Source organism: Heptranchias perlo, chromosome 4, assembly GCF_035084215.1.
Source record: "Heptranchias perlo isolate sHepPer1 chromosome 4, sHepPer1.hap1, whole genome shotgun sequence".
Lineage (NCBI taxonomy): Eukaryota > Metazoa > Chordata > Chondrichthyes > Hexanchiformes > Hexanchidae > Heptranchias > Heptranchias perlo.
This window is the reverse complement of record NC_090328.1, coordinates 66375733-66402407: the sequence shown is the minus strand read 5'-3', so window position 1 is coordinate 66402407 and position 26675 is coordinate 66375733. Positions and strand designations below refer to the sequence as shown.

Below are 26675 nucleotides of genomic sequence, written 5' to 3'. Positions count from 1 at the left end.
AGGGGGGGGGGGGGGGGGGGAGGAGGCATCCCAGGGGAAATGTGGGTTGCAAGCACCAAGGGTATATGCAATACCTTGAATGGGCATGTCCTGGTTCTGTTCACTCCTACAACCTGTGCCAGTACTCCATATCTGATTACGTGCCCTAGAAACAGTCCAGGGCACGTTGTCAGATAGGGAGTGAACAGAACCAGGACGTGCCCATTCAAGGTGTTGCAGCAGAACGTGGCACAGACAGCAGTGATGTGAAGCAGAAGCATTGAGCAGCAGTCAAGAAATGCTGTAGAGATGGAGTAACTGGAAAAGGCTGCAACAATGTTTTTAAGATGACGAGCAAACTGTAGGTGACCCAGCATAATCCATATGTCATCTCTCAAGGGAGCCTTGGTTGGGGGCACACCCAAGTTTGAGCAAAACTTCAGTGGTCGCACTCTCACCTGAGTCAGAAGGTTGAGGGTTCAAGTTCCACTCCAAAGACTTGAGCACAAAATCTAGGCTGACACTCTAGTGCAGTACGGAGGGAGGGCTGCACTGTTGGAGGTGTTGTCTTTCGGATGAGACATTAAACCGAGGCCCCATCTGCCCTCAAGTAGATGTAAAAGATCCCATGGCAGTATTTTGAAGAGGAGGAGGGGCATTCTCCCCAGTGTCCTGGCCAATATTTATCCCTCAACCAACACCTAAAAACAGATTATCTAGTCATTATCACATTGCTATTTATGAGACCTTGCTGTGTGCAAATTGGCTATCGCATTTCCTACATTACAGTGACTACACTGCAAAAAGTACTTCATTGGCTGTAAAGTGCTTTGGAATGTCCTGGGGTCATGAAAGGCACTTTTTGATGAAAGTCTTTCTTTCTTTCATGGCATTACACTCCATGGGGTGTCAAGCTCAAGTGGTGTGCAACTGCCTCCCCAGGAGGCTTCACAATGGTGAATCAGAGTCAGAGCAGCACCTAGTTTTGAAATTATCAATTTTATATTGCTGTGAAAATAAAGTGATACAACAGTAACAGTATAACTGCACCTTTAGTGTCAGCAATTATGTTACTCATGTATATTTTCAAGAGACATCATCAAAAAGTCTGCCTTCTGTGTTGTTGCATTGAAGGGCAAGTTTCTTTCTTTTGATAGACTTTAGTCTTCTTTAAAAGCCAAAGCTTTTCCTTTCTATCAAAAGTATTTGCTGAAGAGTTACTCTTGATTTGCATCTAAAATATCATTGTTTGCTTTCGACTTTGTTCTCACTTAACAAAAATAGTTACGGAAACTAGGTAAATAAACCTGTGGAACTCAACCCAAACAAAAAGATCAGCATTGGTCATCATCTGTTTATAATTCCCCCCCCCCATTTTGAAATAAAGCTAAAGCACACAGTAGTTTCTAAATTCGTCTCTTCTCTCCTCCCTCGAAGCCCGTGGTTCATGCTGAGCTGCAGTTCAACTCAGGCTTTGCTGGTATATGCATTTATAAAGAAGTGATCCCAACCAAATGTATACAAGTCATTCAGCAACGGGTTTAACGGCAACCTGTACATTTCAGAGGCAATCTCTTGTTCAACAAAAAGAATTCCTTAGGAAAAAATATGAAATAATGTAATGTTTTATAAGACACCTAAATAATACACTGTAACCATGAATCACTTATCATTCAAAGGAATATTTATGAAGCCAAAATAAACTTGAAACTACAGTTGACTGTATCAAACATTTATATATAGACATACATAAACACACAAAAATACTATACACTAAAGCAGATGTCAAGTTTCTAGATCAGGCATTCTTTGGTACACAATATAGCCTTCAGCAACTGCAATTAAAAATAATACTTGAGGGGAAAAAGTGGTACTTACTTAAATGAAACGTTTTTAGAGTCTTTTTTACTAGGAAATCTTGTAGACTTCAGTTCTTCCCCAGGAACACAATTCTGGCCTTGCTCAGTCATTAGGACGCTTCCTTGAGAATTACTTCACTCACATCAAACTGTCTTTACCAGTGTATAAAGCTTCTCTGGGCATCAATAGAAGAGGGAAGAAAAGTTCTTTGTTTCAGGCAGACGTGAGCAGGCTTGAACTAGTACTACTGGGCCCAGTCCAAAAAGTGAGGACAGCCTTCCTGAGTAAAGCCAAAGAAAAAGAACTATTCAACAAACCTCCAAGGAGAACTTACTCGGATAAGCAACTGCTGCGAATTTTCTCAAAGTATGGATGGAAACTTTGTTCTTGATTTTCCTAAACAATCCGCCTATTTTGCAGAGGGAACACCTGCAGCTCACTAGTCTTAAATTAAGTGCGCTTCACCCCCTCCTGGATACTTCATCCAATTGTAAACAAAAACCACTGCTAGTTCGACAGGCACACAGGGCTTGAATACAATCAACCCTCAAGTCTCTTGCAGCTATCGATGATGTAGCAGATACTCTGAATTATTTAGACAGGATATTACTTCACCAGGTGCCCATACATTTCGAGAAGAATGAGTCAGCTGATTACACAATGTAAGGGAACACTGAACAAAACGTACTTTGCTGCTAGGGCCTCGCAAGAGCAGTACGCAAACAGAAACACGCGATCTCTGAGTGGCAGTCTCCACTTTTTAATTGATCTAGTTTGCATCCTATTTAAGCGTCTATAGGGGTGGGAGTAGAGGGGCCTTTGACCCCCCGCTCTTAGGTTTGATAATGGATGTGTTAGTGCCGCTGATGGCACTCTACTGGTGTAAGTGCCTATTGATTAACTTAAAACGAGTAAGTTTTCTTTAGCTTAGTTCGTATCAGTGTAATAAAATTGAGAACTTAAGGCTGAAGCCAAGTTGGAGGCTATTATCTTCTTATACTGCTTGAAGAAGCTCACTAATACTGCCTGAGGCATTCAGTGCGCTGAAGTTTGTCCTGTTCTGGAATGGATTACACCAGGAGTTAGCAATTATACTCATACATAAACCGTTTAAAGGTAAATGTGATTTTATTTCCTAGCCTTTGGCTCGTCCCCAAATGGGATACAGCACATACAAGCCAATAGATGGAGATTTCCTCTGCATAACGTATACGGAAATGGTGGACACGTTTACCTGTGTGAAGAATCTCTTCATAATTTTAGTATACAGAGGCATTTCCTCCTCATCCTACTCCACCGATGAGAAACCAAACTATTGGCTTGCAGTGGTGGCGTGAGCTGCTCAGCCCTCTAGTGGGTAAAATACATGGTGGCTTCTACCAGCAGTATTTATATTTGCTGTTTCGGGAAATGCTGGTGAAACCTGGGGGCAGACTGGCCATATGGAAAATCGGGAGATTTCCCGAGTGTCACACTGGTTCCATAACACTATTATTGGCGCCCCCTTTTTCTTTGAGAATTCCGTACCCTATTGGGAGAGCCAGACCATCCCCGGTGAAACTCGTTTCTTCAAGTGGATTTAAGAACATCTAAAGGCAGCAATGCCACTTTGTTTTCAATAGTGTCGGGGTTCCGGTTGATCATAGTGCTATAAAATGGGCATGAATTTGATTCCTAGGGTCACTGTAATCTCAGGTTTGGCAAGGGTGACATGAGATTTCAAAGATTTTGGATATGAATTAAATATCTATGTTCTGGACAATGTAAAAAAATATAGGAGTATTTCCTTGAGCCAGCGGGTAGGAGAAAATATACCTGCCACCTTCACAATTGTTCCTGATGTAGGCTTTGTGTAATTGGTCTTGTCCTTGAGTCCGAAGGTTGTGTGTTCAAGCCTTACTATAGGCTGATGCTTGAGCATATACTGCTATATGGCTATTGTGTAGAGTTTGACAAAATAAAGGTGTAAAGCAAGTCAGGCTCTGACCAAAGGGATAACAACCCCTCTGCAGGTTATAAGAATCCTGTGTGAAATGAGATTTGGTAAATTCCTAGTGGGCCCACAACATAAAACGGATACTAATTTGGTAATTTCAATCAGAAGCCACAGGATGGCTGGTATGGGAAATGAAAAATGTAGCACAGTGATGTAAAGGGTACATTATTGGAGCTTTGCTGCACATGTAGCTGTTAAAGGAATGTTTGCTAATATTGGATGTCTGAAATGGAAGGTGGTCCATTCTCCAGCATAAACATCTCTCATTTTGATCACACATTTTACAAAAAAAACATCAAATTATGACACCTATGCAAGTGAGCACGTGCACAATTTTTCCTCTATTTTAACGTTTTTTTTCAGCTGCATTTCTCAGACTGCCCCCACACATTGAACAAGATGTGATAGATGAAAAACTGCTATGTGTAATTACAGTATAGTAATGGGAGATATGGGGCAGTTGGGAGAGATAGCAGTATGGTTTTAAGCACGTGAGCTCCAGAAATAAAGTCAGCGCCCCTGTTCAGCAATGTAGACTCCCAAGTTACTTTGACCAAGGTTAGATTTGGATGTTGGCCAACTTGTGCTGTATTATTATAAAATCATTTAAAGAAGTGGCCTAAATCCCCTGATGCCTAATGGGTAAAGGATCCACCTGAGCTATATAAAACAGAATGTTGCAGATTTGTTCCCCAGTATCTGCTGAGTTAGTTGATTTCAGCCAAGGCAATAGTTGGGCATTACAATTGTCCTCAAGTGGGAAAGATCAACCAAAGTTTCCACTCTGGATCGCTATTACAATGTGTGAATGTCTGAATATTGGGTGAGGACAGGATTGGGCTGAGCTTGATGTTCAGTTCCATTCGCAACCCCTCAGATAATGAAGCAGTCCAAGCATGCAGCAAAACCTGGACAACAACCAGGCTTGGGCTGATAAGTGGCAAGTAACATTCACGCCAGATAAGTGCCAGGCAATGACCATCTCCAACAAGAGAGAGTCTAACCACCTCCCCTTGACATTCAATGGCATTACCATTGCCGAATCCCCCACCATCAACATTCTGGGGGTCACCATTGACCAGAAACTTAACTGGACCAGCCACATAAATACTGTGGCTACAAGAGCAGGTCAGAGGCTGGGTATTCTGCGGCGAGTGACTCACCTCCTGCCTTCACAAAGCCTTTCCACCATCTACAAGGCACAAGTCAGGAGTGTGATGGAATACTCTCCACTTGCCTGGATGAGTGCAGCTCCAACAACACTGTAGATGCTTGACACCGTCCAGGACAAAGCAGCCAGCTTGATTGGCACCCCATCCACCACCCTAAACATTCACTCTCTTCACCATTGGCGCACAGTGGCTGCAGTGTGTACCATCCACAGGATGCACTGCAGCAACTCCCGAAGGCTTCTTCGACAGCACCTCCCAAACCCGCGGCCTCTACCGCCTAGAAGGACAAGAGCAGCAGGCACATGGGAACAACACCACCTGCATGTTCCCCTCCAAGTCACACACCATTCCGACTTGGAAATATATCGCCGTTCCTTCATCGTCGCTGGGTCAAAATCCTGGAACTCCCTTCCTAACAGCACTGTGGGAGAACCTTCACCGCATGGACTGCAGCGGTTCAAGGTGGCGGCTCACCACCACTTTTCTGAAGGGCAGTTAGGGATAGGCAATAAATGCTGGCCTTGCCAGCAACGCCACATCCCATGAACGAATTAAAAAAAAAAAAATGTCCACCATTGCTGAGTAGCCTGAAGGCATGCACATATGACGAATAACCACTGACACATGAAATTAGACACATTCGGCTCCTTTCATACTGCACTGATTCCAACTGTGCAGAATTGTGGAGTTGATTTTTTAATTAGTGCTGGTAGTGAGACCACCTGGAAGAGAAGGTCTTTCATTGCTTAGGCTTGTTGTACTGTCTTAAATTTCTAATATTAGAAAGAGACTCGCTGTTTAGAAATTGTACTGTCATGCAGGTTGAATAGCAGAGGTGTATGCAAACGTTAAAGTACTCATCCATAGAGTTCTGGTTCCTCGGACTGAAAGGTGGTGCCAGCAGACCATATAATTTTGTTTTTGGTCAGCTGTATATATGTCACACACTTGAACCCATCACCATGCTTAAAGGTCTCCACTGTAAACAATAGAGCTATCCAAATAATTAGGGTTTCTGTTTGCCTGGTATGGAATGCACGTTCTTTCCCCATAGGGATATAGCACACTTACTGAAGTGAGGAGAATGTACATACAGGTTGGCAAGAGCCAAGATTTAGGAACATTCCCCCCCCCCCCACCCCCCAATCCAAATGTGTGTAGTGGTACTGCTGGAGTTTAACTAGCTGAAATTGTACATTTTACTAGCATGTAGTTTTATTAAGCTTCTTCCTACTTGTTCAGCTAGGGCCACTGTCATATTAGGGATCTTCTGATTTTTTTTCTACTGAGCAGTCTTGGAGAGAAAAAAGTTTCCTATTTAATGTGTTTTAAAGTAGTGTATTGACCCAAGTTTTATTTTAAAAGGTTCTGAGATGATGGGTGGTTAAGATGCTATTTAGCTAAATTTCTTTCCCCACGGACTGTGGATAATAAGCTATTTGTTAGCTTGTCTCTGTAGTCGATAAAGATCACATTCTCTTTGTGTTGGAGTTGCTGGTCTTGGGTGCTAGGCATGGGATCTGGCAGACCTTCCCTTTTATGGCTGTCGACTGCAAGAGATAAAACCAACACCTGCAGTTAGGTTTTAGAAAGAAAATATTCCGATGGGAGCAAGGAATCAAAGAAGGTTGAAAGGAAAGAAAGAGAGAGCGAGAAGGCATAAATCATTTTGTTTGTCAAGCCAGAAAACCTGCTGATGTGGGGAAGTGTAGTGTGTTCATTAATTTGTATATGTAATGATAAGTTGTACTGATTGAACTACATTAATCTGATCATAACTCTTAACTGTTAACTTACTGTGAGGCAAAGCAGCTTAGTGATTCATATCAGGCCTTATTTCACAAGTGTTTACTTGGTCTGCCTTCAAAGAAGCATTTGTATGAGAGACCTGAATATCCAGTTCAGATCGCAAGGGGATACTTGCATTACACCCCTGGGTTACGCTATTGTATAAGTAGATATAGAGAAATTGTGAGTCAACTCCAACAAAAATAAGATGCATATGCAAGCAACTGGTGCCACTGAACTCGAAGGTATCTGTGGGAGACCCAAATTCGTAACCTACCTGTTACATAGTTTGTGCCCGGGTGGTCCTGGAGCACCAACATATGGTGAGTGCCAGTTAGTTAGATATCTTCTGTAGGCACCACATAAAATTTTTGTTTTCATTACCTGATTTTGTTATCTTATTTCTTTGTATTCAAATTAGTTTGGGCTATTTCCCCACCTTTTTAACTAGTGCTTCTTATGAAGGCATATCTACCTTCTGTACATGTAATGGATTATAAGGAAATCATCCTTTGAAATTCAAACAATTTTAGAGCAGACTGCACCACCCATGATTACATTAAGCATCAAAGTCTTGGTTGTGAGAATTGCCATTCCATTTACAATGGTGCTTTGCTGATACTATTGAGACACAATCCAAAAGTGTAAATATTCACACAGATTAACACTGAGGTTCCAAAAATAAAAACAGAAAAAGCTGGAAACACTCAGTGGGTCAGGCAGCATTCGTGGAAAAACAGCAGCCGATGTTTGGAGCTGTTGACCCTTCAAGATGAGGTTATAGTCTGATAAATTCAATTGATGGGACTAACCAATTAACCAATTTAACAATGATGGAGGGCGATACATTGCAGCCAGCTCATATGGATTTTCTGTCTACAGGCTATGGTTACTCCAAAATGAAGAAAATTTCGTAAACATTTTCGAAAGACATATCTGGCTAGTGCCATTTTAAATACTGAATTACCCTAAACTATTTAAAACTTTATAAAACCGAAGACTAAATTCCTATTTTAGTCACATTTCACTACAATCCATTTTGTGCTACTATATATTGCAAAGTGAACATTTTTGGAGTCTAGTATTAGCTGTAATACATGGAATAAAGAGAACATCCAGGATGAAGTCAAAGAAGTTTCACTGTCAATTTACAGCACTCAACAAAAAGCTCTACAAACCATTTATTTATTGTATTGGGGTTAAAGCTGCAAGCAACTAAGAGCCTGTAATGCGCTACATATTTAAATGTAGTGTCTTTTTGACTACATTTATATATCTTGAGAATTATGATGTAAAATTTTAATAATGCAATTCTTTGATAATGGAATTTTACATCTGCTTTGAAATTGCTTTTTTGTTTAAAAAAGCATGAAAATATAAAGAAGGCTCATTCTCTTTCAGCAAACCTTTAGGTTGGGGCAAAGCTGGGGACATCTGGGCCAACAGAAGGATTTCCAGCCCTCCTGTAGCCTGGCCTAAATTTCCCCTGAAAATTTAGCAGTCGTTTCTGTTTTGTACTATCTCTGACCCCTATTGATAATGGATCAGCACAGAGCCAGCAGAAATTGTAAGTGTAATCCTAAACATGACATAAGAATTAAGAGCAGGAGTTGATCAAATGGCCTCTCAAGCCTGCTCTGTCATTCAATAAGATCATGGCTGACCTTTGACCTCAACTCCACTTTCCTGCCCGATCCCCATATGCCTTGATTGCCGCTAGAGTCCAAAAATTTATATATCTCAGCCTTGAACACATTCAACGACTCAGCATCCACAGCCCACTGCAATAGAGAATTCCAAAGATTCACAACCCTCTGAGTAAAGAAATTCCTCCTCGTCTCGGTCTTAAATGGCTGACCCCTTATCCTGAGGCAATTCCCCCTAGTTCTAGACTCTCCAGCCAGGGGAAACAACCGGTGTTGTTTAAAATGACTTTAAAATGGAGCAAAAAATGCCCTCTGATTTAGGGAGGGGAGTGAGGAGTGATATATATTTAACCCTTTTAAGATCTTGTTTTATGGTTTTGCCTTTGGAGGCCTAGAAATTTGGGTGTTCAATAGAGCAAATGATTTGTCATAACAAACATCTCAAACTCATAGTGTAAAATTGTGGTTCTCAGCCAGCAAGTTGCACAATATGGAGTAAGTGTAGAAATTTGTGGGGTTTGCTCTCTTCCCTTCCACCCTCTCCTTTTCTGTTTAAGATCTCATGAGGCATTGCACCTTCTGCGCCCAAAAAGATGCAGAGGTGACCCCTTCCCTTCTTTATCTGGTCACAAAGCTCAAGAGTGGTTCAAAGTATAGTTTGTTGAGAGTATAGTTTTTAAATAGCTAATGCTTCCCTATTAATTTCCATAGAAGCTTTTTTAAAAAAAGTATAAGACAATAAAATACTTTTTCAGTCCAATCCCAGTTCTTAGAATTTGGAAAGGATTTGGAAAGAAGAATTTTTTTAATGTTTTCCATTAAAACATAGTATATTCATATAAGTTATGAAAAATGCTCTGAGACAATAGCTAGTTAAGATGCTATTTCCCCGTTGTCTGTCTTGGAAACCGATAAACATCTCACACCCACTGAGATAGACAATCTCCTGATTCCCTTCTGGCTGTAAACAGAGTTAAAACAGAGGGGGTGACTTTCACGGGCAGTATAAGCCAGGAGGCAACCACTGTCGGCATAAATTGAAGGGATTCTCAGCTGCAGTAAGGGAAAGCTGAATAGAGGTTTGGGATATGTTTCGTATGGCCGTTGCTTGTGGGTTTTGAGTCTTAAAGGCTTCCAGATTTAATGTGCTTGTTGCTGTTAAGTTCTGCAAAATTATGCCTGCTGCTCTGAAGTGCTGCTCGTTTTCACTCTCTATACCTTGTCTTTACCAATCTACCTGTTGCAGATGCATCTGTCTATGACAGTATTGGTAGGAGTAACCGCCGCACAGTCCTCGTGGAGACGAAGTCCCGTCTTCACACTGAGGACACCGTCCATCGCGTTGTGTGGCACTACCACCGTGCTAAATGGGATAGATTCAGAACAGATCTAGCAGCTCAAAACTGGGCATCTATAAGACGCTGTGGGCCATCAGAAGCAGCAGAATTGTATTCCACCACAATCTGTAACCTCGTGGCCTGGCATATCCCTCAATCTACCACTACCAACAAGCTAGGAGATCAAACCTGGTTCAATGAGGAGTGTAGAAGAGCATGCCAGGAGCAGTGCCTGGTGTATCTAAAAATGAAGTGCCAACCTGGTGAAGCTAAACACAGGACTACATGCATGCTAAACAGCAGAAGCAACATGCTATAGACAGAGTTAAGCAATTCCACAACCAACGGATCAGATCAAAGCTCTGGGGTCCTGCCACATCCAATCTTGAATGGTGGTGGACAATTAAACAACTGACGGGAGGAGGAGGAGGCTTTGTAGACATCCCCATCCTCAATGATGGCAGCGCCCAGCACATGAATGCAAAAGACAAGGCTGAAGCGTTTGCAACCGTCGTCAGTCAGAAGTGCCGAGTGGATGATCCATCTTGGCTTCCTCCTGATATCCCCACCATCACAGAAGCCAGTCTTCAGCCAATTCGATTCACTCCACGTGATATCAAGAACCGGCTGATACAGCAAAGGCTATTGGCCCCAACAACATCCCGGCTGAAGTGCTGAAGAACTAGCCACGCCTCAAGCCAAGCTGTTCCAGTACAGCTACAACACTGGCATCTACCAGACAATGTGGAAAATCGTCCAGGTATGTCCTATCCACAAAAAACAGGACAAATCCAATCTGGCCAATTACCGCCCCATCAGTCTACCCTCAATCATCAGCAAAGTGATGGAAGATGTCGTCGACAATTCAACGATATTACCATTGCCAAAACCCCCACCAACAACATCCTGGGGGTCACCACTGACTGACAGAAACTTAACTGTACCAGCAACATAAATACTGTGGCTACTGGAGCAGGTCAGAGGCTGGGTATTTTGCAGCGAGTGACTCACCTTCTGACTCCCCAAAGCCTTTCCACCATCTACAAGGCACAAGTCAGGAGTGTGATGGAAAACTCTCCACTTGCCTGGATGAGTGCAGCTCCAACAACACTCAAGAAGCTCGACACAATCCAGGACAAAGCAGCCCGCTTGATTGGCACCCCATCCACCACCTAAAACATTCATTCCCTCCACCACTGGGGCACCATGGCTGCAGTGTGTACCACCTACAGGATGTACTGCAGCAACTTGCCAAGGCTTCTTCAACACCATCTCCCAAACCCGCGACTTCTACCACCTAGAAGGACAAGGGCAGCAGACGCATGGGAACACCACCACCTGCATGTTCCCCTCCAAGTCATATGCCATCCTGACTTGGAAATATATTGCCATTTCTTCATCGTCGCTGGGTCAAAATCTTGAAACACCCTACCTAACAGCACCGTGGGAGCACCTTCACCACACGGACTGCAGTGGTTCAAGAAGGTGGCTCACCACCGTCTTCTCAAGGGCAATTAGGGATGGGCAATAAATGCTGGCTTTGCCACAATGCCCACATCCTGCAAGCCCTTTACATTTGGCTGATTTCCGGCTTCCAATTGGCAAGCCGCCTTTTGGGGACCATTTTTTAAAATTCGTACAACAACAACAACAACAACAACAACAACAACAACAACAACTTGTTAGAAGTGTTATTATAAATTATTATAAATATGTAGTAAAATGTCCCAAGGCGCTTCACAGGAGCGTTAGCAAACAAAATTTGATACCGAGCCACATACGCATAGCGATTTGTATCTGGCCTCACTTCACCAACTGTTTGCTGGATCCACCTTAACTGAAATTGAAAGGGTACATGTGCAAAAGACGTAAATATCTAGTTCTAGTTCTGATCATAAAGGGATAGTATTGTAACCCAGGGGTGTAATGCTATTGGGTAGTATGGGGACATCTTAAATCTGAAACATTCAGATGCTTGTCAGAATGATTAGAACCACTATACCTGAGAGGATATATAAGGCAAGACCTTAACCTTATAACAATGTTATTCTGTTAATTATTTATCCATGTCCTAGAGTTGCCAGTCTAAAGAGCCCAGTCAAAGCTCTTTCAACAGTTCTATATTGTTAGTATGTGTAAGTATAAACTGTTAACTTTTCAAACAAACTGTTTTCTGTAATACACCATAAGGAAAATCTCTGAGTTTGTCATTGTAATTTATGACTGCTTCCTGACACAGGAAGTCTCAAACTACAAGTGTATTTGTGAGGGAGTTTTGCTTCATGTTGACACTGCAGTTTTTATCGTGTAAATGCAGCCTGAATCCACTGCCAGATTGGGCCCTGACACCGGAATGAAGCAAAGCGAGACTCTCTGGATGAGTGACTCTCACCCCACTCCATTCCAGGGTCTGGATTTTAACTTGGAGCCAGGAAGAGGGTGGGGGGGGTGGGGGGGGGGCGAGTTTGTGGACGGGAAACTTGGAAGTATGGGCTTCCCACAGGTCCTTCTGAATTTAATGGTAGAACCTCCTTTAGAATTTTTCAAACAGTTTCCTGCCTGATAGCCAGCTTGATTGACTGACTGGCTGCCTGTCTGGTGGGAAAGCAGCTGGGGAGCGGATGAAAGGTAAGTTGGAGTTTGGATGGCGGGGGGCGCACATGTGGTCAGGGAGAGATTGGGATCTTTGGGGGTTGGAAGGGAGGGACCAATTGCGGGGGAGTGGGTGGGGGAAGTCGGACATTGTTGGGGAGGTGAGCAGTCAGACATCGGGAGGGTGATTTTGTACATCGAGGGGTGTTTTTTTATTCATTCATGGGATGTGGGCATCTTTGGCAAGGCCAGCATTTATTGCCCATCCCTAATTGCCCTTGAGAAGGTGGTGGTGAGCCGCCTTGTTGAACCACTGCAGTCCGTGTGGTGAAGGTGCTCCCACAGTGCTGTTAGGAAGGGAGTTCCAGGATTTTGACCCAGCGACAATGAAGGAACGGCGATATATTTCCAAGTCGGGATAGTGTGTGACTTGGAGGGGAACGTGCAGGTGGTGTTGTTCCCATGTGCCTGCTGCTCTTGTCCTTCTAGGTGGTAGAGGTCACGGGTTTGGGAGGTGCTGTCAAAGAAGCCTTGGTGAGTTGCTGTCGTGCATCTTGTAGATGGTACACACTGCAGCCACAATGTGCTGGTGGTGGAGGGAGTGCATGTTTAGGGTGATGGATGGAGTGCCAATCAAGTGGGCTGCCTTGTCCTGGATGGTGTTGAGCTTCTTGAGTGGTGTTGGGGCTGCATTTATCCAGGCAAGTGGAGGGTATTCCATCATTCTCCTGACTTGTGCCTTGTAGATGGTGTAGGATGGGGGAGGTCGGATGATTGCAGGGTTTCGATCGTGGCAGGTAAGCTTATTGGACCTGCAGGAAATACCGCTGCTCCTCCTGGCTCACAAGCAATGTAATAAAGGCACTTACTTCATGATCTGTCCCTTCTTGCCTCCTTTTAACTGGCAAGATTCCCGAGCCCCGAGAAACCCGCGCTGGAGGCATTACATTTATAGGTCAGTAAAATTCAATGTAAAAAGACCTACTTAATGTCTGATGAGGACATTTAATTGCTGCGATAACTACCCGCCCACCTGAACTAATTAAGGTCCCGACTGCAGCGAGTGGGTTACTCGCATGCATCCAAACACGCCTCCGTTAAACCTGGAAGTGGACGCATTGAAGCCGGGTTGTAGTCGTGCTTGAAAATCAATTATTTTAACTTCCCACCTGCCCCCAACCCACCCATTCTTGGGGGTTAAAATCCACGCCCCCCCCCCCCCCCCCCACAGGAGTCAGTTCAGATTTACATACCAAATTTAGCATTGGTGTGAAGCAGTTTCAGCTTCGTACTGACACTAAACTCGTGAAGTATGAGTGCTTCAGGAAGTCTACAAGAGGCAGCTCTTTTCTAGACTTGGTTCCTGAGCGTGACCAACACTGTTCATGAAGTAGATGTAGTTGAACTTCACCTGGCACTGGCTGCCTTGGGGCAAACCAGTGTTGCAGTGGGGACCTCAAACAGACGTTAGACCCCTTACTTGCATATGCAAAGGGCCTAACATCTGCTTCAGGCGTGGGGTAAAGGACGCCTCTTGTTTGTCCTTACCAATATGGTGGGTGGCACACTTCTGGTCAGAAATGTGCACAGGCTTCCTGCCTGCCATTTTGGGGACTTAGGAGGCCATGTAGTACCTGAAACGGGTGCGACCTGGCCCAATTTCTAGACCCATCAGACTAGAAATAGGCAAGTGTAGCTCCCATGTTCACAAAGGGTGATATAGCTAATACTTGGCAACAATAGATTCATTTAACCTGACTTCAGTGATGGGAAAACTGTTTAAATAAATATTCAAAAACAAAATGGAAGAATATCTGCATGAAAATAACCTAATAAAGGATGCCCATTGTGGCTTTATATGGGGTAGATCTTGCCGAACAAACCTTAAATTCTTTTGAGGAGATATAGTCCAAAATTCGCAGAGTGAGCTATATGACATCTTGTCGATGAGTATCAAGGGTAAGAGATGGACTGGGATTAGTAATTGGCAAAAGGGATCTAAGTTGAGGTAGTCATAAAAGCAGCAAGGTTGCAAGGGGGGTAATGAATGGAATGCCCCTCTCGTCCATGCTAGGACTACGCTTCCTTGTATACATAAAGCAGGGGTATCCATCTTTTTGGAGCAGTGAGCAGGAACCAGTGAATGAGCCTGGATTAAGAACCTGATTTGGCTCTAAGCACTTCATGAGATTGAAACCCCCTATGTTTTCACCATGCTCCAATTCAACTTTAAACATAACCAATGGAACCAAAACAAACATTCTATTGGTATATAGTTTAAAGAAGAGCTCTCGTGCATGAATACTATCTGGTTACTGACCTTGCAAACAATGTAACAGCAAAATTAGCAAAACTTTGTTTCATTTTTGTAGCATTCTGTTTTTATAATATGAAATTACAGCCTCAAGCAACATAGTTAAATTTGGAGATAACAAGAGAAAAAAAGACTTGCATTTATTTAGCGCCTTCCGTAACCTCAGGACTTCCCGAAGCCCTTTACATCCAATTAAGTACTTTTGAAGTTTAGTTACTGTTGTAATGTAGGAAATGTGGCAGTCAATTTGCACACAGCAAGGTCCCTCAAACAGCAATGAAATAAATGACCAGATCTTCTGTTTTAGGTGTTGATTGAGAGGTAAATGTTGGCCAGGACATTGGGGAGAATTCCTCTGACCTTTGGCAGATGGAGCCTCAGTTTAGTGTCTCATCTAAAAGATGGCACCTCTGACACTGCAGCACTCTCTCAGTACTGCACTGGAGTGCCAATCTAGATTATGTGCTCAAGTCTCTGGAGTGGGGTTTGAACCCACAACCTTCTGACCTCTAAGGTGAGAGAGCTACCATTGAGAGTCCCCCCCCCCCCTGCAATCTCAGGAAGGACTTTGTGACTGTGCAGATGGCCAACAAGGATGATTGCTATCCTGAGATCATTAAATTATGAATATTGATTTGATGCCTTGGCTTTGTACTTGCCTGAGAAATGGAGACTTAGAGGGGATCTGATCCAGGTATTTAAGACTATTAAAGGTATGAACATCATGCAAGTAGATAGTGTGTTTGAGGTGATTGGGTCAAGTAGAGCTAAGGGTCACCAATACAAGTTGAGGAAGCAGAGGGTGAAGTTGGATGTGCAGAAATGTTACTTTTCCCAGAAGTAGGATTCCAGAGGAGAGAGTGGCGGACGGTGCTTACAGTCCCTCAAAGAGGTGTTAGATTGATTTCTAAAAAAAAGGTGATCATAACATGGAAGGTAGGAGTAAATTATTATGGAAAATAATGCATAGATCTAGGACTTGCCTGATCACCCATATGAGATTGGAGAGGAATTTTTAACACTGGACTTCTGAATTGGCTACATGTCTTTTTGTTTGCATTTCCTAGCAGATGGGGGTGGGATGGTTGGTCAAAAAATCAGCCGAAGGATGGGGACAAGTATGTGTGGCCTTTCCTTGTCTGAAGCATAAACATAATTAGTGCCAGTTTTGTGTGTAGGCCCATTCCCACCAGGAACTGGATTAAGACTTCCTGAAGTGAGTGTTTACAACGACTTTCAGTAACTCTAGAAATTTGTGAGGGGAAACCTATTTCTTTAAATGGAGAAAATACATGCACTGACTACTGTGTGTACTTATACAGAATGCAGCTGCGTATGCCATATCAATTAATATTACTTTCCACATGGGTTTTTACAATTACTGAGAAGCGTCAGCCCCTGGTTTAAAACTGCTTCACTAATGTCACGGTAAACTGTGTATTGGTATCAAACAAAAGATCAGTGCGCTCTTCAAAAAAAAACATCTGGTTGCAATATAGAAAACCATTTTTTGTTCTGTTGTCATTTTATTGAGTTTGAATCCTTCTATTTTCTCACCAATCCCCTTGGTCTCCTCCCTTGGTGCTTGTGGGATCTGAGCCCATGGTGTGGATCCATTTTTACTGCAATTGGCAAAACCACCTTGTCTCGCTTGCAATTTCTCTGCCTCTCTATAATTTGTATGGCCCTTTTTTATGTATATTCATCTCCCAACATTTGCACGTTCTTCTGTCCTTTTTTTACGGGGTCGATTTTAACAGGAAGCGGTGCATCTGAAGGTCGGCAATGAAGAGAAGTACTACCAATTTTAACTGCCAGGCCTCATTTTACTTGGAGCTTGTTAGCCTCCTGGCTGAGCTCACTACCTGTCCACTGGGTGCTCCTCCTGGCCTACAAGAAAACTTAATTTTTTTAATGTAAGGAATCTTACAACACAGGTTATAGTCCAACAGTTTTATTTGAAAATCACAAGCTTTCGGAGGCTTTCTCCTTCGTCAGGTGAGTGTGGGATTCCTTGAAGGTTACCGCATATATAGTCTATAAGGTAACTTTCTGACTATATATGCGGTAACCTTCAAGGAATCCCACACTCACCTGACGAAGGAGAAAGCCTCCGAAAGCTTGTGATTTTCAAATAAAACTGTTGGACTATAACCTGGTGTTGTAAGATTCCTTACATTTGTCCACCCCAGTCCATCACCGGCATCTCCACATCATAAATTTTTTAGTTAGTTTTGCTGGGCCTCTTCTAGCCTTCGATCTAGCTTCTGTCAGATTTGGCCTGGCAGGGAAGCCACCACTATTCCCCCACTCAGTCTTCAGGTTAATATTGCAGTCGGGCCCCGATGATGTCATATTTAAAGGACACCGGCGGCTTCGGGCAGATGTCCTTGTCACCTGCAATTTAAAATTGCAGTCGGCCAGATCGGGGTAGGAAGCCAGTGGGTAAATCCTCCGCTCTATTTTAACTGGTTCTGCTGGGCGGGGGAAGTTAGAATTTCCCCTCTATTTGTCTGCACATTTCTTTGCAGGTCATTCAAATCATTAATTTCTGCTCTATGATTGGTATGTCTGTTGATTCTCTACCTCCTCGTCCTCTCCTCCTTCCCTTTTTTTCCCTAACTTTTCTAAAATGCCTGTTTATTTTTCAGTTCTGATGAAAGCCACACCCCTGAAAACATAATCAGTCCTTTCTCTTTGCAGATACTGACTAACCTGTTTATTTCCAACATTTTCTGTTTTCATTTTCTTTAAGCAAATGTAGTGACCCATGCTGTGTCGGGACTCATTAGCCTCACATTTCTATTTGCTGTGTAAAGCTAAACCCTGTACTTTGTACTTTGCATAAGGCTTGTATGTTGTTCCTTTTTCACCATGTAACAGATTTATCAGACATGTGACCTTGCTGCTTGTACTGTTGCTTAAGAAAATTATCAATACAAATAACTAAATAACCTGTGAAGGAAATAATCTATTATAAAAAGCTGGATATTTACTACTGGGCCATGTATTATTGTATTCAACCTCAATCTACATTGCTACAAATTCAGAGCTGCCACATGTAAATACTCTGGTTCAGTGGTGTCAGTCGCTCCTTTTAATTTGTCTGGTTGCCTGCTTTTTTACAGAAGTTGATTCCTTCTGCCCTGTATGTAACTGATAATACAGTAGTGGAACCTGAGAGTATACATAAGAACATTAAACTTAAGAGATAGGAGCAGAAGTAGGCCATTTGGCCCTTCGAGCCTGCTCCGCCATTCAATGAGATCATGGCTGATCTGATTCTGGCCTCAACTCCACTTTCCCGCCTGTTCCCCGTATCTTTGACCCCCTTGCTGATCAAAAATTTGTCTAACTCAACCTTGAATATATTCAATGACTCAGCCTCCACCACTCTTTGGGGCAAAGGTTCAAAACCCTCAGAGAAAAAAATTCTCCTCATCTCCTTCTTCAATGGGCGACCCCTTATTCTGAGACTCTGCCCCCTAGTTCTAGATTCACCTATGAGGGGAAACATCTTCTCAGCATTTACCCTGTCAAGCCCCCTTAGAATCTTATATGTTTCAATAAGATCGCCTCTCATTCTTCTAAACTCCAATGAGTATAGACCCAACCTGCTCAATCTTTCCTCATAAGAAAACCCTTCCATACCCAGAATCAATTTAGTGAGCATTCTCTGAACAGCCTCCAATGCAAGTATATCCTTCCTTAAATAAGGGGACCAAAACTGTACGCAGTGCTCCAGGTGTAGTCTCACCAGCACCCTGTACAGTTGTAGCAAGACTTCCCTGCTTTTATACTCCATCCCCCTAGAAATAAAGGCCAATATTCCATTTGCCTTCCCAATTACCTGCTGCACCTGTATGCTAACTTTGTGTTTCATATAGGAGGACACCCAAATCCCTCTGTACCGCAGCATTCTGTAGTCTTCATTTATATAATATTTTGCTTTATCTTTCTTCCTACCAAAGTGAATGACTTCACATTTTCCCACATTATCTGCCAAATTTTTGCCGACTCGCTTAACCTATCTATATCCCTTTGCAGACATTGGGCCCGATATTAGCACCCGCTATCGGGTGCGTTCCTGGCGGGGGGGGGGGGGCTCCGAAAATCTCTGTAACCTCCTCCAGCCCTACAACCCTCAGAACTCTGTATTCCTCCAACACTGGCCTCTTGCACATCATCCACTTCCTTCACTGCACCTTTGGCGATCATGCTTTTAGCCATCAAGGCCTGAAGCTCTGGAATTACCTCTCTAAATCTCTACACCGTTCCACCTCTCCTCCTTTAAGACCTTCCTTAAAATCTACCTCTGACCAAACTTTTAGTTACTCCTTCTAATTTCTCCTTCTTTTGCTGGGTGTCAATTTTTGTCTGATTGTTTCTGCAAAGCGCCTATCGGTGTTCTCTTATGTGAAAGATGCTATCTAAATGCAAGTTGTTGTTGCTGTTGTTGTTGTTATTGTCGTCGTCTTTGAATCTCTCAAACACCCGGTGAGACGTTATTCAGTTCGGTTCATAAACTGCTTAATTCCGTAGTAGCTCAAACATACAGAACACTGAATATGATAAGTCACTTGGTATAATCAGTTCAAATTCTGATTGTGGATTTTTACTGAACATAGAAAGATAGATTTGCTGTGCTTTCTGTCCTGCAACCTTTCAGTTGCCTCGACTGACTAACTTCTGGTGTCTATGTTGATTCTTAAGAAGAATTCCTTCAAAGATCAGCAGAGATCAAAGAAATTTGTCAAAACTAAAGTTCTGGCTGTCTCCTGAATGACCAGATATTGCTAATAGATAGGCCATTGTTTGGGATCTGTGCAAAGAAAAAGCTCTCCATCTGCACTTGAATTGCCTCTGGTCTACCCATAGATGGCAAAACTATCCCCTTTCAGGCAAGCTTCTGCCCAAAACACACAATTAAAGGTAGTGCATCTGGGTCCTAATATGTGAAAGAAAAAAGCCACAGAATCCTGAACCATGACTGTGCAGAGCATGTTTTTGTAGTGTAAGATTTGTTTTTAAAAATGTAGAGCACAACATTCACAGCACTTATATTGGCTGCCATGTCTGAAATCAGTCTTTCATTGTGGCAGATGAGGATGTGGCTATTAGCACAAAGCAAAAGCTCTATTTCAGTGGGTATTTCATTACCATAGATTACAAATCATGGCTAGTCCTGAGAACTGCATATTAGTCGGCGCTATGAATGACATTAAACCCTATGTGGTAGAACTTCTGTTTATACCATCTCTCCAGGCTTTCCATTCATTTTCCGCCAGAGTTGCAATGGGAAATTGGGACAGCCCTGCAGAAATTACTATATCTTTATGACCTATATCTGGTTTACTTACAAAAGATTTTTTGAGCAAAAGCATTCAAAATCAATAGATATTGTTTCTGCTTTAGTCAAACTACAGTTCAATAATAGCTTTACTATTCTTGTATAAGCCAAATTCTTTGTGTTCATTTGCATGTGCATTTCTCTGTACCCCAAGTCCGTTGTTTCTATCTTCCTTTTTATTCTCTTGGTCCCTTCTCTCCTGTCTCCTCCCCTTCCTGACACCCAGTCATGCTACCTTTCATTTCTGCCCTCTTAGGTATTTCCTTCCCCCCCCCCCCCCAAACCCCCAATCACTACTTCTCTGCCTTCCAATTTCTCCTACCACCATCCCAGGCTTGAATCCATCTTGGATAAGCCTACAGCTGCCCTCTGTGCCTCTTGGAATTCTCTGAAGGTCCCAATGAGGATTCCATTACTTCTTCCTTATGACAAGCAACTCCAACTGCAATGTCTTCCACCATCCCACCCAGCACACCAGCTGGGGCTAATGTTGTCAATCTCCTTTCCGTCCCCCTCACCTCATTTACCACTGTCCCCTTGGACTCTGATAGCAGATCAACAATCACCACCCCCTCCGCATTTTCCTCCAAAATGTTCATTCACAAGGCCCGTTCCATCCATGACCTTATTGTGGTCTATTGCATTGACATTAGGCTTTGACTGAAATTTGGCTCGACCCTGACCTGAGATCTGCTGGCAGGTTGGTATGCTGGGTGAAAAGAGGGACGTTAGCCAGTGGAAGTGACACCTGTCTGGAACCTTAAAAAATTTTGCATAGTATTTTTTAACCCCCTTAAAAGAGCAGGCTGAGGGTGTCTTATTTTTGTCCCATTTTGGACTTCTGGGAAGGTCAGTGTTGCATTTCCTGCCCCTTCTAGCCTGAGATGCACCCATAGTGGTGCGGATGCCTGATATTTTTATTTGCATCAGCGAATCTCTCCTTGACTCTGGTCCCTGTGTAGAGATGTTAGATCTGCAGATTTTCAGCCCCACTGACTTTAAGCTAGTTTAGTGTTTTATGGATGCCAACAGCCTTCCAGCAATTTACCCAAGTGGCTATTCTTAACATGTGCCCATAGACAGGGAGTATGAGAGGTTGTTCATCTTGAGCTGGCATCATGGCCAAACCTGATCCTGTCTTCAACTGAAGTCTATAAACATACACTTTCCAGCAGGGATCTGTGGATAGCACTCGAGCATAAATTCCCCCCCCACCCCCACCTTAGCCCAGAGACATTGAGGCCAACTGTAGCTCCCTACTACTATTCTAGGAGAGATGAGGTAACTCAGCATAGACCAGAAATTAAGCATGGGGCCTTCCTGGTTTATGTGGTTCTGTACCACACTGGGCAGCATATGTACCCAATGACTCATTGGAGGAGCCACTTACTTCAGTATTTTGTTAATCTACTTGATTATGGTATAAAATTATGAATAATTTTTAAAAATCTAACCTGCACAAAGAATTCTGGTTGGCATAATTGCAATTTATAAAACAGACCTGAAATTTTCAAAAAGTAATGTTGACAGAGGTCTGTTGATGTACTTAACTCTGTACATAGTAAAGTTAATATGCTGCAGAAAGATAAGCAGAAACAAATTTATTTTCCTCGGGAACAGGGACACAGTTTGTTGACACATTGATTATCTGCTCTTGTTGGTCCAGAGAATTAATCTTGCATAGTGTTTTTATATTCTTTTTTGATAAGCTGCTCAGTCTTCCTTATTAAATATTAAGCACGCTCATAAACTGTCCTGCAAAAGCCAGGTTATTTAGCTAAGGGAGCATAAACCAGCCTACAATTAAATGTTGCACTGTATATTCAATTTGTATTCAGGAGAACTGTACATGGTTTATTGATCATTGTAAAATGAAGTGCTGTTTATAAAAAGATAATTAGGTATATTTGTAAAAGTACATATAATGTATTTATAATCCATTAAATATTAGTGCAAAATAATATTTTTGATGGGGTATTCTGCCAGCATTTTACATTAGAGCAGTGATTGCTTTGTTCCCATGCTAAAAGCCAAAAGAACCCATGAGAATCACAATTTAATTCCTTTAAATGAAGCTGACGTGTGCCCAAAAATGGGAAAAGTATTTAATTCTCTACTACTGACATTGCCAATACTCTGAATATTGCAACAAATGTAAACATGGTCAATTCGGAGCAGCAGCTGCCCAAACACATTCCAGTAGAAGTGGTTTAGCAATCTAAACATGATGTAAGATTCACACTGGCAGAACAATAACAGTAAAGAAAGAGCTCCATTTACCCTCATTAAAAAGGCACAGAGGATGATGTTGTATCGAGATTATTTTTGGTTGTTTTGCCCTTGAGAACTTTATTGATCATTTTAAATACTACAATCACTGAGGTAAACCAATGTGGGAGGGTGGCAATAATTATCTTACTGTACCATTTAATCAGTTCTAATTATAACCTACTGTTAAGAGAAGGTATAAATAACCAATTTTGTAACAGGCAAAAATCATTTATCATTTTAGACAGATTATCACTGAGATCATAAACTGGAAAAGTGAAGACCAATTCTTTACCAGTATGTTCAACTTTATCTTGTTGATTCAGAACATGCAAGAAAACATCACAAAAGCACTTTTCCTTCATTATGGATGCTAATAATTTCAGTGACAAAACAAGCATAGGAGGGAAAACGGACATTAATGTCTAATTAAGATGACAATAAGGTTTGCACATAACATATGATCCTCACTGAATTGCCCATACAACTATTGAAAGTGACTGATAGGCCCCACTGCTAATGACTCTGGATAACCAAATGATCAAGCTGGTCTGATAGGGACTGTTAACAGATGGCAGTCTTGAGTAAATAAAAAAAAAATTAAATGTTAGACCTAAACATTTTAAAAAAAAGAACCAAAAGATATTTAAAGGTGAAGGAAAATTTAGGGGGTGTACTTTTAATTTAGAGGACATCTGCAATGTGTCTTCGTGGAAAAATATATAAGAAATATGTGTCACACCTGTTATTTTTTAAAACCCCACAAATTTTGGGGTTTCCAGGGATTCCTGAGGGGTGGAGTTGGGCCTGTACTTGCAAAAGGTGCAGGCCCAATTATCCCTGTAAATCCAGTGCAAGAAATGAGGTGTGATAATTTTAGATCTTCACCACCGCTTCCATTTTCTCTCAGGCAGCAGGTGCTGGTAATGGAGGATGGCTGCACCAAAAGCATTGAGAGTGGAAGAGGTGTGGACTGGTGCTTGGGGTCGGGGTCCCCTATCAGTACATGGCTGGTGGGGTGGTCTGCACCCCTGGGGTTTGTCCACCTGTCTTCCATTTATGTTCCCAGGCCACAGGAGCCTTCTCCTCTTTGCCAGATTTTCCTTGCTTCCCTCCTCCTCTGCTATTCTGTTGTGACCATTTACACCTCCTCTAGACCTATCTTTTTTTGTTTCTTTACTTGTCCCATTATCGTTCTCTTTTACCTTGCACCATCATCCCTTTTGTCACTCCTTCCCTCCACCCTATCATAGACCTTCCCCTTTGTTATTTCCCTGCTCCTCCTTTTTCCTTGGCTCTGTATTTGCTTAAAAACTGTTCTTCTCTAACATCTACCAGCTCAGATGAAAGGTCATCAACCTGAAACGTTAACTTTGTTTCTCCACAGATGTTGCCTGACTTGCTCAGCATTTCCCGCATTTTCTATTTTTATTACAGATAAATATCCATTTTGCACAGTAAATGGATATTCTGAACTTGAGTTTAAAAAAAGTACAAGAATACAGATGGAAAATAGAATAACATATCAAAAGTTTAATATCTTGCAGATTATAGAAGGAAAAGAAAGAAGAGGAATATTAGATCCATTTTTGAGGTCCTGAGAAAGAATTGGTTAAAGCAGGAAACAGTGATTTCAACACAGTGAGGAAGGAGGAAGTGCATGTAGGATGTATAATTGGAGAAAAGAGAGGAAATTTATTATGAATACTAACTATCATCAGACTGATGGAAACTGTTAAGTGCTGATTGCAGTGAATCTGGATAGAGAAATTACAGTGTTCCAATCACAGATTTATGCTATCAGCATGTTTTGGTCTAATTCATATTTGTATTAAAATTCTTGTACGAGGCATGAACTTCCTGTCATACTTTTCTGTCAACATTTACCATTATAATTGCTATGTCAAAATTTACTATTCAATTTATCAACTGTCTGTGTAGTTACAACTTCTGGCCACTAGGTGACTTTCAAGGTCATTGAGTTTCTCCACCAACTCTGCTGCCGTCTTCTATATTCATATACTGACCTTACCAATGTCACAGCCAATGTACTAGTAATAAAGAAGAATGCTTCTCAGCCAGCACAAGGTATTCAAAGTACAGTTCAGGCTATGAAGTAAGCATTGATGGATATTAATCAACCGTTAAGGGCATAATTGTGATGGTATTGCAGTCACCAAGTTATACTACCTCTACTGCAATCTGAGCCCTTGCTGGATACTGCGGTTTAAAAATACTCAAGTTATTTCCCTGATGGCACAGTGAGCTTATCCAGTAGTAGCTGAACCAAACAGACTAGGAATGTCCCGGATGCATTTCCCAGCTGCAGTGGCAGTAAAGGGGTACAATTGCACTCAGTGCCCGTATGCATGTGTAGATGTTAGGTGAGGACAACATTGGTCTCAGCTGTTATGCCCCCCTTCCCCACAACTGCATAATCTGCAGCACTAACTACCAAGAATCACATCAATAATGGGTTCTTGGATGGTGCACTAAAAGCTGTAATTGTACGCTAGCAAGGAATCAACCATTTCAGAAGAGGAGGGGAGGAGACACAGTCAATAAGAGAAAATGTTTTAAAATTGAACATCAATTTGTCCCAGGTCGGGGGATTGCAGCGAGCTACAGGAGGAGGAGGAAGGTGGGGGGATGCAGAGATCGCGACTCCTTTGTAGTCAGGGGAGCATTCTTGCCCCTCCTGGCTCCACAAGTTGAGTTTTCAACAATTTTTCTTTTAACTTACTTGGAATTGGCAGCTGCTGAAGGATACTTCAGGCCCGATGCCTGCCCCGCTCATCGCCGACTAATTTCTCGATGGGGGTCTTTCAACAGGTGTTGGGGCCCTAGTTTACATATTTATGGGGCCTAACATCTGTTTCAGGAAACTGCCATGGGCACCATAAATTTAACAATGGGACCAAAGCCTGCACAGATTGGGCATAGGCCATCCCACTGCTAAATTTACGTGCTTAATGCCCATTTTATGTCCCAAAAAATGGGCACATCCCATTTTCTATCCCATTTACAGCAAACAACATTTCTTTGCTCAGAGGGTCAGATTTCAATCAACTTACAGTAATGAAACAACACCATGTAGCGAGATTTTATAAGGCCATCCAACTGGAATTCCTTCCCCATTAGTTGAGCGTGGGATGGAAAATTCCAGCTAAAGCTTGGAGCAATATAAATAGCATTAATGAGTTATAAACAAGATCCAAGAACAATCATTGCCTGTCATTATAGCTGCAAAGCATGAGTAAGTTTAGATGGTACACATTGTGGAATGTCTAATATTATATCATGTCAAGTATCTTTTTTCAGTAAGAATACATGCATGTTACACCTGATGTCATGTGTTTGAGTCTATAAAAATTGAATTTATAATTATGTAAACTTCCTGCTGTTTATCCAAGCAGGTTCCTGGTAATTGTTACCGCATGATTAGTTTGTTGAAAACAAGACAGATTTATGTTCAGAGACTGAGAGATATTTGACTCAAAAGAGAAATGCTCCTTAATTAGCATTGTTGGTGGGGAATCGCTGATATCAAAGGTTCAATCACTGACAACCTGCCAATTAAAAATCCATCGTCAAAAATGAAAAAAAGTACACCATCAATTTGAAGTGGTGCAGCAGCCCTTTGTGATTCCCATGTAGTTAGGCTGAGAGTGTGTGCATCTGTATGTCTGCAACTGCTATGGTTAGACTCAAACACAATCTGGTTAGGGTGCACAAGATTAATAATATAAAATGTAATAATAAAAAAACAAAATGATACCTCTTACAGTGTAAAGGTATATTCTACTTGCATTTAAGTCATTTTTATTTTTTTGTTAAATGAATCATGCTCCTATACTGACTCTTGAAAAGAATTAGGTACCTCACTTTAGACTCTTATTACTGAAAAAATAATGTTATTAATATCATAACCCATGAGAGATGCCATGTTCTCAAATTGACATTATTATAAGGTGCTTTCTTATAATTTAAGGTTAAAAGATTTATGTTTGAATAGCAGTAAAATGCTGAGCATGCTATGGTATTTACATCCATCACCAGATCCACACATGATTTAGGAGCTGAGTTCACTTTTTTGACATCGAGATCAAGCCTCAAGCTCCACTCACATTCCCCATGTCTATAAAATTGGCGTGCTGTAAAATCCTCACCTACATATACCTCTCCTTGCATTCCTTTTACTGACACTGAAGTAATAGGCTCTGGATTTAAAGCGTATTTTCTTGTCCATATCTTGTCCTCTGATGCTCTTACAGCTTCAGCCTGAGACAAGAAATGTAGATTGCTGAGTGAATGTGTAATAAGCAAGTGATGGTTGATATATGCTGCAAAGGCATGTAACTGACTTAGCAGCA

General features: G+C 42.0%; 1 protein-coding gene across 2 annotated transcripts in view; it reads right to left on the bottom strand.

Moving 5' to 3' along the window:
• The window catches only part of LOC137320983 (GRAM domain-containing protein 2B), a 92378-nt gene that overhangs the window by 61047 nt on the left and 4656 nt on the right, over nt 1-26675 (bottom strand). Inside the window, exon 2 of one of the 2 annotated variants that reach the window (XM_067983052.1) lies at nt 1858-2119. The exons of the other annotated variant lie outside the window; for it this stretch is intronic. Within the exon in view, the coding sequence (XP_067839153.1) occupies nt 1858-1949 (92 nt within the window). The 5' untranslated portion in view covers nt 1950-2119. The remainder of the gene's footprint in view (nt 1-1857; nt 2120-26675) is intronic. 2 annotated transcript variants of the gene reach the window in all.